Raw genomic sequence first — 12,916 nt, forward strand, 5'->3', positions numbered from 1 at the left:
TTTACTTTAATCGCTGATTGATTATTATTAAAACATTTAAACTCACAATTATCTACAGTCGTATGACTTTAATTATAGAGTATAGACTGTATTACTAAATCGATTATAGTGAGTTTCCCAAAATTCCTCAAGTACTTGGCATTTGCAAGTTGCAAGCCCGCGTAAATACATTTTTAACGATGAAAATCTATTATTCGTGGGTAAAATGTAGGAAGTATCAGTTTTTTTCTTCAAAATAAAAACTTATCATTTTTTAAAAAATAGTCAGAGTTATACAGGTTACAAAAACTCAACAGTAGTAGGTAAGTATTAATGTGTTATTAAATAAATAATTGTGTAAATAGCCAAATAGGTATACCCTTGGTGCGAGTCACGACTCCGTATACCCGTATAAATTCCTATATTAGGTACCTACCCATATCCTGCAGTATTTGAATTGTGTATGTGTGTGTGTGGGGGGGGGAAGTAGTTTATATTTTTATATAAATATTTTAGCATACCTTAATCCTCATCAATAGTAAACATTTATATACATATACAGTCACGCACATTTCTTTTTTGCACTTTCTATTTTTCATCCCGCTTTGAATTTTTCTTAAATTCAAACCCATATACTCCCATAGCATACTCATTATATGTTTATGATGCGTACGACAAACGGACGTTTGTCCTCACGAAATGGGACAAAAGGCCGTAAAACCCGCGAGTGACGGCCGGCCTGCAGTATAATAACGCGTGTGCAGGCGTGTAACGTATACGCGCGTTCAGTCGATAAAAGTTTGAGCAGAGGTCCGCGAGGTTGCGCCCCCACTGCGCGAGGGTGAATATACCCCAAGAGGAAAAGTTACGCACACACATAGTACGTGCACATTAGGGGTTGGGGATATCCTCTCTCTGACCGTCCGTCCCGGTGGCGTCCATTCATATTATTATCCTTCAGTCGTGATGTAGCGTTCGCGTGTGCTGCCGATATGTCCATAAAATACGCGTCACTGTACCGCGCGTCGCTATTTTTTTTTTGTGTTTTTTTTTTTTTATTTATTACTCGTGCAATATAATTAATAATAATTATAATTAAACACGTATTAATGTATAACATAGGTACCGCAGTAAATCACCCATGTGCTTTCCTCAACCAACCACCGATTGTATACACGTTATCGCAATGTGCACATTTATAAAAAAGTACGCATAATTATATGTGTGAAACGAGAAGACTAATGTTTTGTGCAATATCTAGATGTAGACAAATTATAGCTCCTATTCTCAATTATATAGGTTAAGTTAATACATTATTGTTATATGAAATGTTAAATATATGTAGTATTTTTTACACTCTATATTGCACCGAGTAATAATTAATTCATTATAAATCACCAATAATATAAACATAATTAATTTCACTGATTACAAAGTATAATTGTATAGTTTTTAAAAAAAAAAATAAATTCACGGGATACATGATTATTTGATTGAATTTTGAATATTAATAGTAAGTAGAATTTATAACTTAAACGATTTATGAAATTTTATTATAAAATATTTGAACAATATTTTATTTATTTTAAAAATAATACAAATAACCAAACAGTTTTCTATTAAATTTCAGAATGATATTTTAAACGTTTTTTTGAAAAATGTTTGATTAAACTTTGAAAAGCAAAACATGGTTGATCCCGGAAACATATTTCTCAACACGTTTTATATTACTTCCTGTCTATCCATCGGTAAGTACAAAATATATTCACGTACATAATATAATATTTATAAATCATTATTCAGTCTTAATTGATATTTTTATGGATTTGACTTTTCGTACACACGAAGCGAAGATTATGTACATTTAAAAACTTGTGATTAATTTTTGCTACGATTATCTATAATTGCTTTAAAATGAATTATGTTTAAATAATATATTCTGAATAGGTATTATATAAACGATTAAAAAAATATCATATTTTATCAGTGATAAATCTGTTTTTAAAAATGTAAACAATCATTAGCGTTAATGTCAGTTGAATATGAAGTATTTAAACGGTTGCAATAAGTAAACAAAATGAATACAGAATAGGCGCACTCTTGAGACAATATAGAGTACCTACATACACATACTACATAGTATATTGTTTATAAAGTCAGTGACTGTACTATAATATGTGCATAAGTCAACATTACTCGCATGTATTATATTTATATAAAATGTCTGGGACTTCCATAGTTCCATTCATCTTAATGGAGTTTTACTATATACTTAAGATGTTAGGGGAACATGAAGCAATACAATCAATATTTACACTAGGTTCATGTTAAATTGACCTTAGCAGTTATGAAAAAAAACCTAAAACACATTTTAACACGCAACATTAGTTTTCGTGAGTTCGTGACCATTAAACGGTGTATATATATATTTAAAATAATGAACATACAGTATACCTTTAAAGAATAGGTATTACACTTTATATTTATTATTTCGATTTTTATAGTAGTATTATATATATTAACATTCGTTATCCATGTTATAAGTTAAGTATTTACATTAAGTAATAAATATAGTATAAGTATGCGTATATAAGTATATAGGTACATTGCAGGTATCAAATAATAAAATATTACCTATTTGTATCTATAGATGACGCCGATGACCGATGTTTACTTATTTAGTTAAACGTATTACAGTTAGGTAGGTAGTGTTAAAATAATTATTATTTACGTATTTAATTTCAAGTACCTACATTAACATTGATTTAGTTTTAAATATATTTAAATGTAAACAAAGAAGTATTTTGTTAAACGTATTAACTATTAATCTAATAATCTATCAAATTTTTATATTTTTTATAATATTTTTACTAATTCAAAATTAAAAATAAAGAATGTACATTAAATGTTCTAATACTAATGAAACACCCTATAAAACAAAAATGTATTTATTTATATCATATTATATACATACTATATACTCACCTAAGTTATTAATTATTCCATACATTCAAGTACGTACACTTAAATTATAATATTAAATATTCTAATAATGTTTTTCTTTTTAATTTTAAGTTGAATATAATGCTAATTTTATATACATTAGGTTACGAAATTACATTTTTATAAATTAACTAAAAAATATAATATGAAACTCAGACTACGACTATAATATTTCATTAGTACTTAGAAATGCGTCTTGAAAACTTATACTTAAATACTGCATATCTAAGTAAATGTAGGAACAAAATATTATATAGTTACATATATTCAAGCAGGTTCACAGTTTTATCATTAAATAGCCTAATAAACATAAAGTATTTCAATAAAAACCGTGTTAACTGTAAAAACTTAATGAAATAATTATTTACAATTTTTTACATAAATATTTAAAAAATTAAACACGAAATAAAAATTACAAAATATATTTTTATCATACTTTCATACTTACGATCAAATTAATAAAAAACTTTTAGACGGTAAAATATTTTTTATCGATGTTCATGAAGTAAAACGACAGTATCTACTATCTACTACCGTTTGCTCATTTGTTTTTGGAAGCAGAATGATTTTTTACAATAAAAATTTAAATTGGTGGGTACCTACTCATTTTAAGCTGTTGAGCAATTTTATGCAGAAATTATGAAGTAAGATCCATGATGTACATGTAATGGTTTTACTAACATTTTTATATTGTTTGATAACTATAATTTTTTTCATGAATACATTTGCCATATTAGATGATTTTTTTATATTTATATTTTGTTTTAATTTTACTTAGTCAATACTTTTGTTAAAATAAAATTGTATTTTTGTCTTTATGAGCTATTAGTTATCGTCACTCACGATTTGTTACTCTTATTATTTTTAAATACCTATATTATACAATATACATCTATAGGTAATTTTATTTCTAAATCCTAATATATTCTCTACCAAGTTAAGCGTATATATGCTTAGGAATAATACAATATATAATATAAATACTAATCAGCTGTTTACAACTTAACGAGTAGGTAACCACACTGCATCACTTTTAGTTGAATATAAATATATAATATACTTATATAACAGGTAGTTAATAATTTTGGCTACATTCTAGTTGCGAATGAATTATTCAGGTCAATATTTTGACATAATAATTGCGGAAATTAGTTACATTATCATAATACTAATTTCGGAAGTCAAGTTAATAAAAATGTTGCGGGCAAAAATATTTATTTTTCGCCACTTTTTCAGGACTTGGGACAATATATCAAAAACATTGGAAAGTGGAATTCAAAATATTTCTGTCTTGCAAAAAAGCAATCGTTATTCTTAATATATTTATTATTGCCATAGATTGTGAATATTTTTTGTTTTGTAGATAATATTATATATTTTGTTGCAAAAATGTTTTCATTCACTTTGTTGGATGACAAAAATGGTAGCCCGAAAAATGTTTTTAAAAATTTTCCCTTTTCATCCCAAGTAACATTGATTATATTATAATAGACTATTCTATAATCAATACTAGTAATATATACTTTAGCTTAACTGAATAGTAAATGACTGCATTAAATATTGCAATAAATGCAATAAATATTTTTAGATGGCCATCTCAAAAGCACAGGTACAATCTTAATGCTGATAAATAATCAGTTCGCAATAATCGTCGATATCAAACAATAATTGCCAATGTCCGAAAAAAAATAACAATTGAAAATTTGTTTGCAATTACGAGTAGTTATATGATGTATTTATGTCCCAAATTGGTATATTACTTTTTAGATTTCGTTTATACAACTCGCATGATTTTTATTACTTTGTCCGCAACTAGTAAACACCGATTATTTATTCCTTAATTGTTTTCTAAAAAAATGCCGCTTTCGTATAATCTGTCACTATAGGGAAATATTGTACATGGGATACTCTATTTTTCCAAAATATTACACAATACATTTTTGGTGATCAATAGGTAATTATTTAATATTTAAACGAGTTAATCACCCTTTTTTAGACTGTAATTTAATATTACTATTGCCCCTCGAACATCATATAGTTCTTACACAGTTGATTTTCTTATATTACACTATTAATTTAAAGTCTATGTACCTATCTATTATGCAGGTGAAATTGAATTACCTATATAGCAATACTATTTTTAAGGTTTCTTAAATAAAAATCAATGTTAAACTTAACTTAGATAAACATAAGAAGTAGATAAAATAAAAATATTTAGAAAACATATCAAATATAATATATACTGAGTAGCGAATAATTATTAATTAGTACCTAATGAGTAATAAATATACAGTATTAAATGTATAAATAAATTACCTATTATAGTACCCACTAATTAATTTAAGTTACTATATTTCTTATAATTTATGCACTAATGTACTTATCAATTATTTGTAAATTTATTGCTACCATGGATATTTAATTTGAATATCTGTTATACCTAACTACAATTTATTTAAATTTATAAACAAACTTAAGTATTTAATTGAAACAAATACACGTTTACGGATAATATTAAAACGTATAAGTTTTATTAAAATTGACTGTTACAAAATAAGTTAATAGTCATCATAATTTTTATTTATTTTATAAGTCTGGTAAAATTATTTAGGCCAATAGTTTTCAACTGACATGTCTGAAGCTTTTAAATTTTTTTTTATATAATAAAAATTATTATACATAGGTACACAAAAATAAATAGTTAAATAAGTCATATATTATAATAAAATATAAATGTATTATATTATATATTTATATTTATATATTATAATATACAATTTTGTAATAAAATAAAATGTTGTTTATATAATTTTTATATAAAAAAATTAAATAATTCTAAAAAAATATTTTTATTGAAAAAAAATGTACCGTGAAAATTTTGTGAAGAGCAGTGTGTCGGTGCTTAAAAAAAGTTGTAAACTACTGATCCAAAAGTACCCAAATATCATTTTTGTGGAGAAGAGAGTTGACGGTTACTAGTATTAATAAACATAAATCATAATAGGTACAAGTTTATTTTCATTTTTACTCGATTTCGTTAAATATATAATGAATTGAAGGTATTGTTTTGTAATTATTGTGCATAATTTTGTGACTTGTGTTTATACGAATTTTAACATACATATTACGTTCATTCTAGATATAATAAATTATAATATTTTATACATTTGCACCTAGAATAATAAATAAAAATATTGTAACAACAATATGTTAGATGTCTTCGTCGTGAAAACTTTATAATAATAAAAAACAATTAATACAAGTTAAATATTAATCATCTATTTAAATACAAATTCTTAAAAAAATAAGTTTAGATTATATTATAATAATTAATGAATATATTGTTACGATTATAAGTATTAAGAAAAGTATAACTTTTAAATAAACAATTATTAATATTATTATTATTATTATAATCATCTTATGAAATATAGTATAATGTATGATGATTTATTTGTTTTTAATTTTAGCTTGTGTAATAGCTCAAGAATGGTTGAACGTAACATCAAATTATACAGCGTTAATGAGTGACCTCCATATCGACTTACTGGAGCCTGGTATTGCTGTGCAGCTGTATGAAGCGAATAATGATAATTACACATTAATGGGTACAATGCCTGTCGATAGGAATTGGCAAAATATTACCATACATTGTGGCGTTATCACTAAAGGTGGACACTATATAATCCAATTAATTTCTAATGACACAATTGAGTACGATGACGTATTTCAAGTAGGTGGACAATATTTTAACACTATAGCGTAAAATTATATTGTAGAGAAACTAGTGTGATTTGAAAACAATTATTTTATAGTCGTAATATTAGAATAATAAATATTGTGTTATAAAAAATGTATAGATACTTTACTTCAGATAGTGTTTCAATTAAAATTTAAAACAAATCTGAAATTTAAACCCTCTCCTCCCTAGTCTGACGGTTAGGCTGATACCTACTAAATGTCTAGTTAACAGCTACTAAAGTTCAATATTGTATGATAGCGAATGAATAAAATAAAATGTACGTAATTACAATATGAATAAATTATTAAAGGACGGACAAACGGTCGAACTCGACGTCCGATCTGCCAATGCGTGCAAGAACGTCTCCAGAGAGTCGTCCCGAGGTTCTATGGAACATTTGGTATGCGTGCATATTATATTATGTATTGATCGGCTTAAATAATTTCACCACGCATACAACGGATGTATATACGAGCATGTTGTTTTTTTGTTGTAGATTGTTCATTCTGAATAAATTCGTGGTTACCCAAGATTTAGGAAAATACCTTTAAAATGCCATATTTTTGGTATCGCCGGTTTTTATACAGCAGTATTAAGGCCGCCCACACGCCAAACAGCCTTTACTCACGTCATGGACGGGCAGTTAGAGGTAGAAATTTTTTTTTAAATAATATTCTTACTACAATAATATTATATGTTTAATTAACTCCATTTGGTTTAAAATAAGGTTATTCCGAGCAATAAATTCACCTTGGATGTAGACGGAAAATCATTATTCCATTGTGATAACTACGGTGGTGGTGTTCCTGTGACGTTTCAGTACCCGTCGTGTATCTTGCCAATTTCTGACAAAGTAATAAATTTAATCCGTTCTCTAGTGTATACAATTAAAAAGTCATGTATTTATTTTTAGTATACCTTGTTAAAGATTTTTTCTCCCATATATTATATATAAACCAAATAAATTGTATAAAAACAAATTGTAAATATCTACTCTCTTAAAATCTTTTGAAAATCTTTCAAGCCTATTTATTTTCTTAATCTAGTAGAACACATTTATTCTAACATTTCTAACTTTTAAATATAAAGGTTATTCAAAATTGATTGAAGTTAAAAATTTGCTCATATTGCATGAATGGTTAAATATTTTATTTATACTGCATTTTCTACAGATTTTAACAATATTATATAATAATATAATATTACAACTTTAAAACAATTCTATATTATCTGAAAATTGACTATTTTTGCTTAAAATATCTTAAAATTTGATTTTTTAAATATAGATACGTTATTATTAAAATATTAATTTTTTTTGAATTTTTAGATTAGACTGTTTGGTCGACAACGCGAAGATGTGTCAACATTGTTACCGCCGACTAAATTGCATTACATATCTGAGCATCGAATAGTTAAAGGGCGCCATAGTGTGTACTTCGATTGCGAATTGTTCTCGGAAAAATATATTGAATATTGTTTTGTCTATGTTAATCAAGCTATAAACAGGGCATATACAAACATCAAGACCAAGTGTGTGCCGACATCACCAATCACTGGTATGCTACGATAATGATTATGAATTGCATAATAAATTATAGTATAATAATATTAATAAATTGAATAAAATATTTAAATATGTGATCGACTTACGTAGAAGACGATTCCGGACAATGGAGTAAATGGAGTGAATGGTCGCCGTGTTCGACTACGTGTTATGGAGGAACTAGGAATAGATACAGGACTTGTGATTCGCCCCCACCAAAATATGGAGCCAAATTTTGTCAGGTAAATAGGTAGAACTGTAAAAAAAAATTAATTTATGATAAACTGATAAATGACATATTTAAATTTTAAGTTTAATTTTCTATCAAAATGTATTAAATGTAAGAATTATGAATACCTCTATATTCACTTATATTACATACCTACTGATAATCTTACAAACAATGGGTATAATAATAGAATCTTACTAGAATATATAAGTTTACTATACTTAATAATACAACTATGCGGAAATGTAAATAGACTATTCCATATTATATATAAATTATAATTCGTAAATGCTTTTGAAGCTGTTAAGTTGTACATATATATATTACTTATCGGTTATCCTGTGTTTATTATGTTAACTTGACTATGAAAATTAGTAAAATAATCGTATATAATGTAAATACCATTAAATAGTACCTAGGTATAGGTTAATATACATTCAAAATAATATAGATTAAAATATTAAATATTTATCCTAGGGTTCATCATTACAAACCGAATCGTGCGGTGAAAAACAAATGTCTGGCAATGAATGTGTCAAAATTGAACAACAAATTCAAAAATACAATAACACCTCAGCTACCGGTTTTTTGCCTACACATGATAGCGATGAGCTGGGCGCTGAATGTCGTTGTGGATGTGTTATTCACATGTCCAAAGCTACTCGAACATTATCTGCCACGACGAAAGGATGTCCTGGACGATCGTTTTGGTTAATAAAAGTATGATTAATATTATTTGATTTTTTAAATTTCAATAGCGTTAGACTCGTATAATTACATTTTTCTGACTTGAATACTCGTATGATGAAAGAAATGTCATATGGGACGATTTTTACTTTCTAATTACTGTTGTGTTGATAGTTTTAGCATTGTTTCCTAAATTATATATCGTATACATAATTTAAATATTTTATTTTGTAGCTATACGTATGTTAACTTTTTACATAATATTGATATTAAACTATTAATGTATAATACTTAGGCTGAAGATAAAACTTCTATACAATTTGATTTCATTCGACTGTATTTATCATGCTCGGACCAATGGATTAAACTTCGCGATGGCGACTCAACAGCTTCTAATCTTTTAGCACATTTAGAAGGCACTCCAGATTCTATAAATCCTATTATGTCGACTGGATCATACCTATTGGTAGAATTTTTTTCAAGTACAACTGTACTATCAAATGGCGATTGTTTTGGAGGATTTTTTGCTCAAATAAATCGTATCGGTTAGTTTAAAAAAAAATGTCTGATATTATTTTTATATCCAAATGTTATAATAAATAAATATAATATATTTGTTTTCACAGGAGTCAATAACTGGTCTTTACCAAATTCAAGCCATGTAAAATTTAATAACACCTTTATTTATTTTATGTCAGATATCGATTCGTTTTTAGCTACAATTTCAGCAATTTTATTATTTTTGCTGGTTACTTGTATGTGTTTTTCCTTGCAATTCGCTGAACGTAAACACAAATACCATAAAGCTATTACTACAATGGACAAACATTCTAATAGTACGTAAATAAATTATTAAATATTTTTTGCTAAGATAAATTATATGTATATATGTTTTTTTTTAGTGGGTTCAACTTGCAGTATGTTAAACGATAATGGATGTATGGCATCAACTACTACTTTACAGTCACATGTACCACCAATTTTAGAAATTTTAGATACTGATGAAAACCAAGATGATGTGGTTTTAGAAGAAACAATTTCTGTGACTGGGTAAATTTTATATAATTAATTTTTTATAGTTTTAAACGTATTAGCAAATCCAGAAGTCACACAAGGAGGAGGGGCATATTTTTAAAAATTAAATTACCTTTTTTTAATATTTTACCTTCGTCCTTCATTTTAATTGTAAAAATAACTACGAGTACCTAACGGTAATGGTGAGTTTTATTTATCGTTAGTCGATACGTATGAATAAGTATAATCGCCTAAAAAACTATTAAAAATAGTATAATACTATAATCGATATGATCGGCAGTCGGCACAACCTATTTAAGTTTGTGATAAATAGACGAAAATAACGACGATGGCGAATGGCGATGATAAACTAATAACACAATCCTGACAACCGAAGGCCGCGATAAGTAGCGTTTCTATATATTATTAATTGCCAGGAAAAATCATATCTAAATAATGCTCTATGAGTAATTATTAGCATTTAGTGGTATCATAAAAAAAATAATTGGCTTTCAGCCCAATATTATAATATTAAAATAACGTGAAAAACACAAGTCCAAGAGGGGGTTGAAAATCGCCCCATCACCCTCCTTGTATTCGTCACTGATAGTTTATACTGCTAATTAAAATAAAATTTTTGAAAACAATATACATATTTATAATAATTAAAAATTACATATGATTTTGTTTAGAAGTGAAATAGTACCAGAAAATATAGCCACGTGTTCATCAACAATAGATCAGTGTACGCCTTTTGTATCTCAAACGTCGTTATCTTCAAGGAAAATTGTTCGTATTAATAATATTATATTTTCTAAATCTATTATAAATAATAAAATATTATGTTCTTAAAATTGTTCTTATTTAGATAACTCAATCGACGTCTACTTTGAACGGCCGTCCAAGAAATCATAGACAAAATCCATTGACTAGTAGCACAGATTCGAGCATTCACGGTCATGATGTGTCGGACTTAGAAATGGATTATTATGATTATAACGTCCAAAACACAAACAGTGTACCTGGATCGTATATAGGAATGGACCCGGCTTATTGCTTATGGATACCTCCTTTATCGGACCAAAGTCCCGGGGATCACCATGAAAGTATGGAAATGTCCATTTTGGATATAAAAAACGTCAAATGCAAAAAAAATTGCGAAATTAGTAGCAAATACAATAATAGGTTGTCTGCCGATAGTGAATCGACGTTAGTTGGCGAAGACTGCGTTTCATTAAAAACACTAAAATCATCACCAAAAGCGTGTTTTACTAAAAATAAACAAAAGGCTGAGTATATAAATGATTCGAGTATCAAATTTGTCGACGAAGATGACGGAGTTGATATTAGAGATGTTTATGTAGATAATAAAGCAGCTTATACGCATTAAATTTCGCTTTTATAAACTTTTAAAGTTGAATTTTATACGACTATAATCTGTATATTGTACTTAATATAATTTATTTTAATATTCGAATTTCAAAAATGTATCTTTTATTGTACATTAAAATTTTGATTTTAGAAGAACATCCTAGTTGTATTATGTACCTAGTAATAATATTTTTTTTTACAACGAATAGATGCTCGAGCAATAAATTATTGTCGTAGTGTTAAAAATATTTAAATGTATAGAAAACTATCGTTAAGTTGAAAAGGAGCAAATATTTTATGAAGATATTTTTAAACTATTTTTTATATTATTTTGAAAAATCGTTTAATTTTTAATGATATATGTAATTTTGACTGATTAATAAACATTTCAAAAGCTACAAAAACCGTTATATTTATAGCAATTAGATATTTTTAATTTTTAAAACAATTGCAAATAAATAATTTTATGATAAATGATTAATTTGTTGATAACTATAAAAACCGATCAGTAAAAATCAAAGTTAATTATTATATTAAGTATACTCTAGTGGCATTGATGTGGAAACTGCGGTTTTTAGATTTTATAATCCATAATATTTTCACGGCCGGGGTATGAGTAGTTGGATTCTAGTTTTTTATTTCAGCAGTTGCATGCAGTGGTGCTGATGTCAGTTTCAAATGGTAAAATAAAAGTAAAAAAAGTGGGCAAGTGAGTACCGCTCTGCTGTACATTAGGTGCCGTATGGATCAATATTATATATTATAGGAGTGTTAAATTTGAATCCAATGATAGTTATCATTGTATACGAAAAACGATTCTGAACGAAGATGATTTGTCAGCCTAAGATATAATTTCTAGTGGTTGGTAAAAAAGGTGGTTTAAAAAAACCAGCTTATATTAAAAAATATTCTTATAATTTTTTAATCACTATAAGAATAACATATGAGGAACTTTGTATTAAATTTTCAAGTATTTTGATAGGGCCAAAAAAATTTTATCGACACTTCAAAAATATTTTTTCAGAAAAATTGAAAATTTCAGTTGTCTATAAATAGCTCAAAAAAAGTCAAAATATTTTGAAATTTAAATCACGTAAAGAAAACGCGAATCTTAATAACTGGTAAAATGTTCAAGTATCTACGACTTATACTTTTTGAATAATAACAAATATCAAAAATCGTTTGAGGCTAAACTGTTATTTAACGCGGTTTTTGTAAAAATTTAAATTTCAAACACTCATAAAAATTTTTTGTCTGAATCCGGTAGAGTTTTTTTTACAGATATTTGAAGAAAAATGTATGGAGAACCTTGTACCAAATTTTCAAAACTTAGTTATAAAAGAAAAAA

General features: G+C 26.8%; 1 protein-coding gene across 1 annotated transcript; it reads left to right on the top strand.

Annotated features, from left to right (window-relative positions):
• Positions 1-893: 893 nt before the first annotated feature.
• On the top strand, positions 894-11,726 carry LOC114128631 (uncharacterized). Its single transcript, XM_050197654.1, is given in 14 exon segments — positions 894-1,492; positions 1,610-1,727; positions 6,453-6,715; positions 7,035-7,124; positions 7,221-7,373; positions 7,452-7,577; positions 8,052-8,280; positions 8,379-8,509; positions 8,974-9,216; positions 9,479-9,728; positions 9,810-10,019; positions 10,086-10,233; positions 10,890-10,986; positions 11,066-11,726. Coding segments are annotated over 13 exon segments (2,523 nt in total). The 5' UTR covers positions 894-1,492; positions 1,610-1,666; the 3' UTR covers positions 11,588-11,726.
• The last annotated feature ends 1,190 nt before the right edge of the window (positions 11,727-12,916 follow it).

The sequence above is a fragment of the Aphis gossypii genome, chromosome 1, assembly GCF_020184175.1.
Source record: "Aphis gossypii isolate Hap1 chromosome 1, ASM2018417v2, whole genome shotgun sequence".
In the NCBI taxonomy this organism is placed as follows: Eukaryota; Metazoa; Arthropoda; class Insecta; order Hemiptera; family Aphididae; genus Aphis; species Aphis gossypii.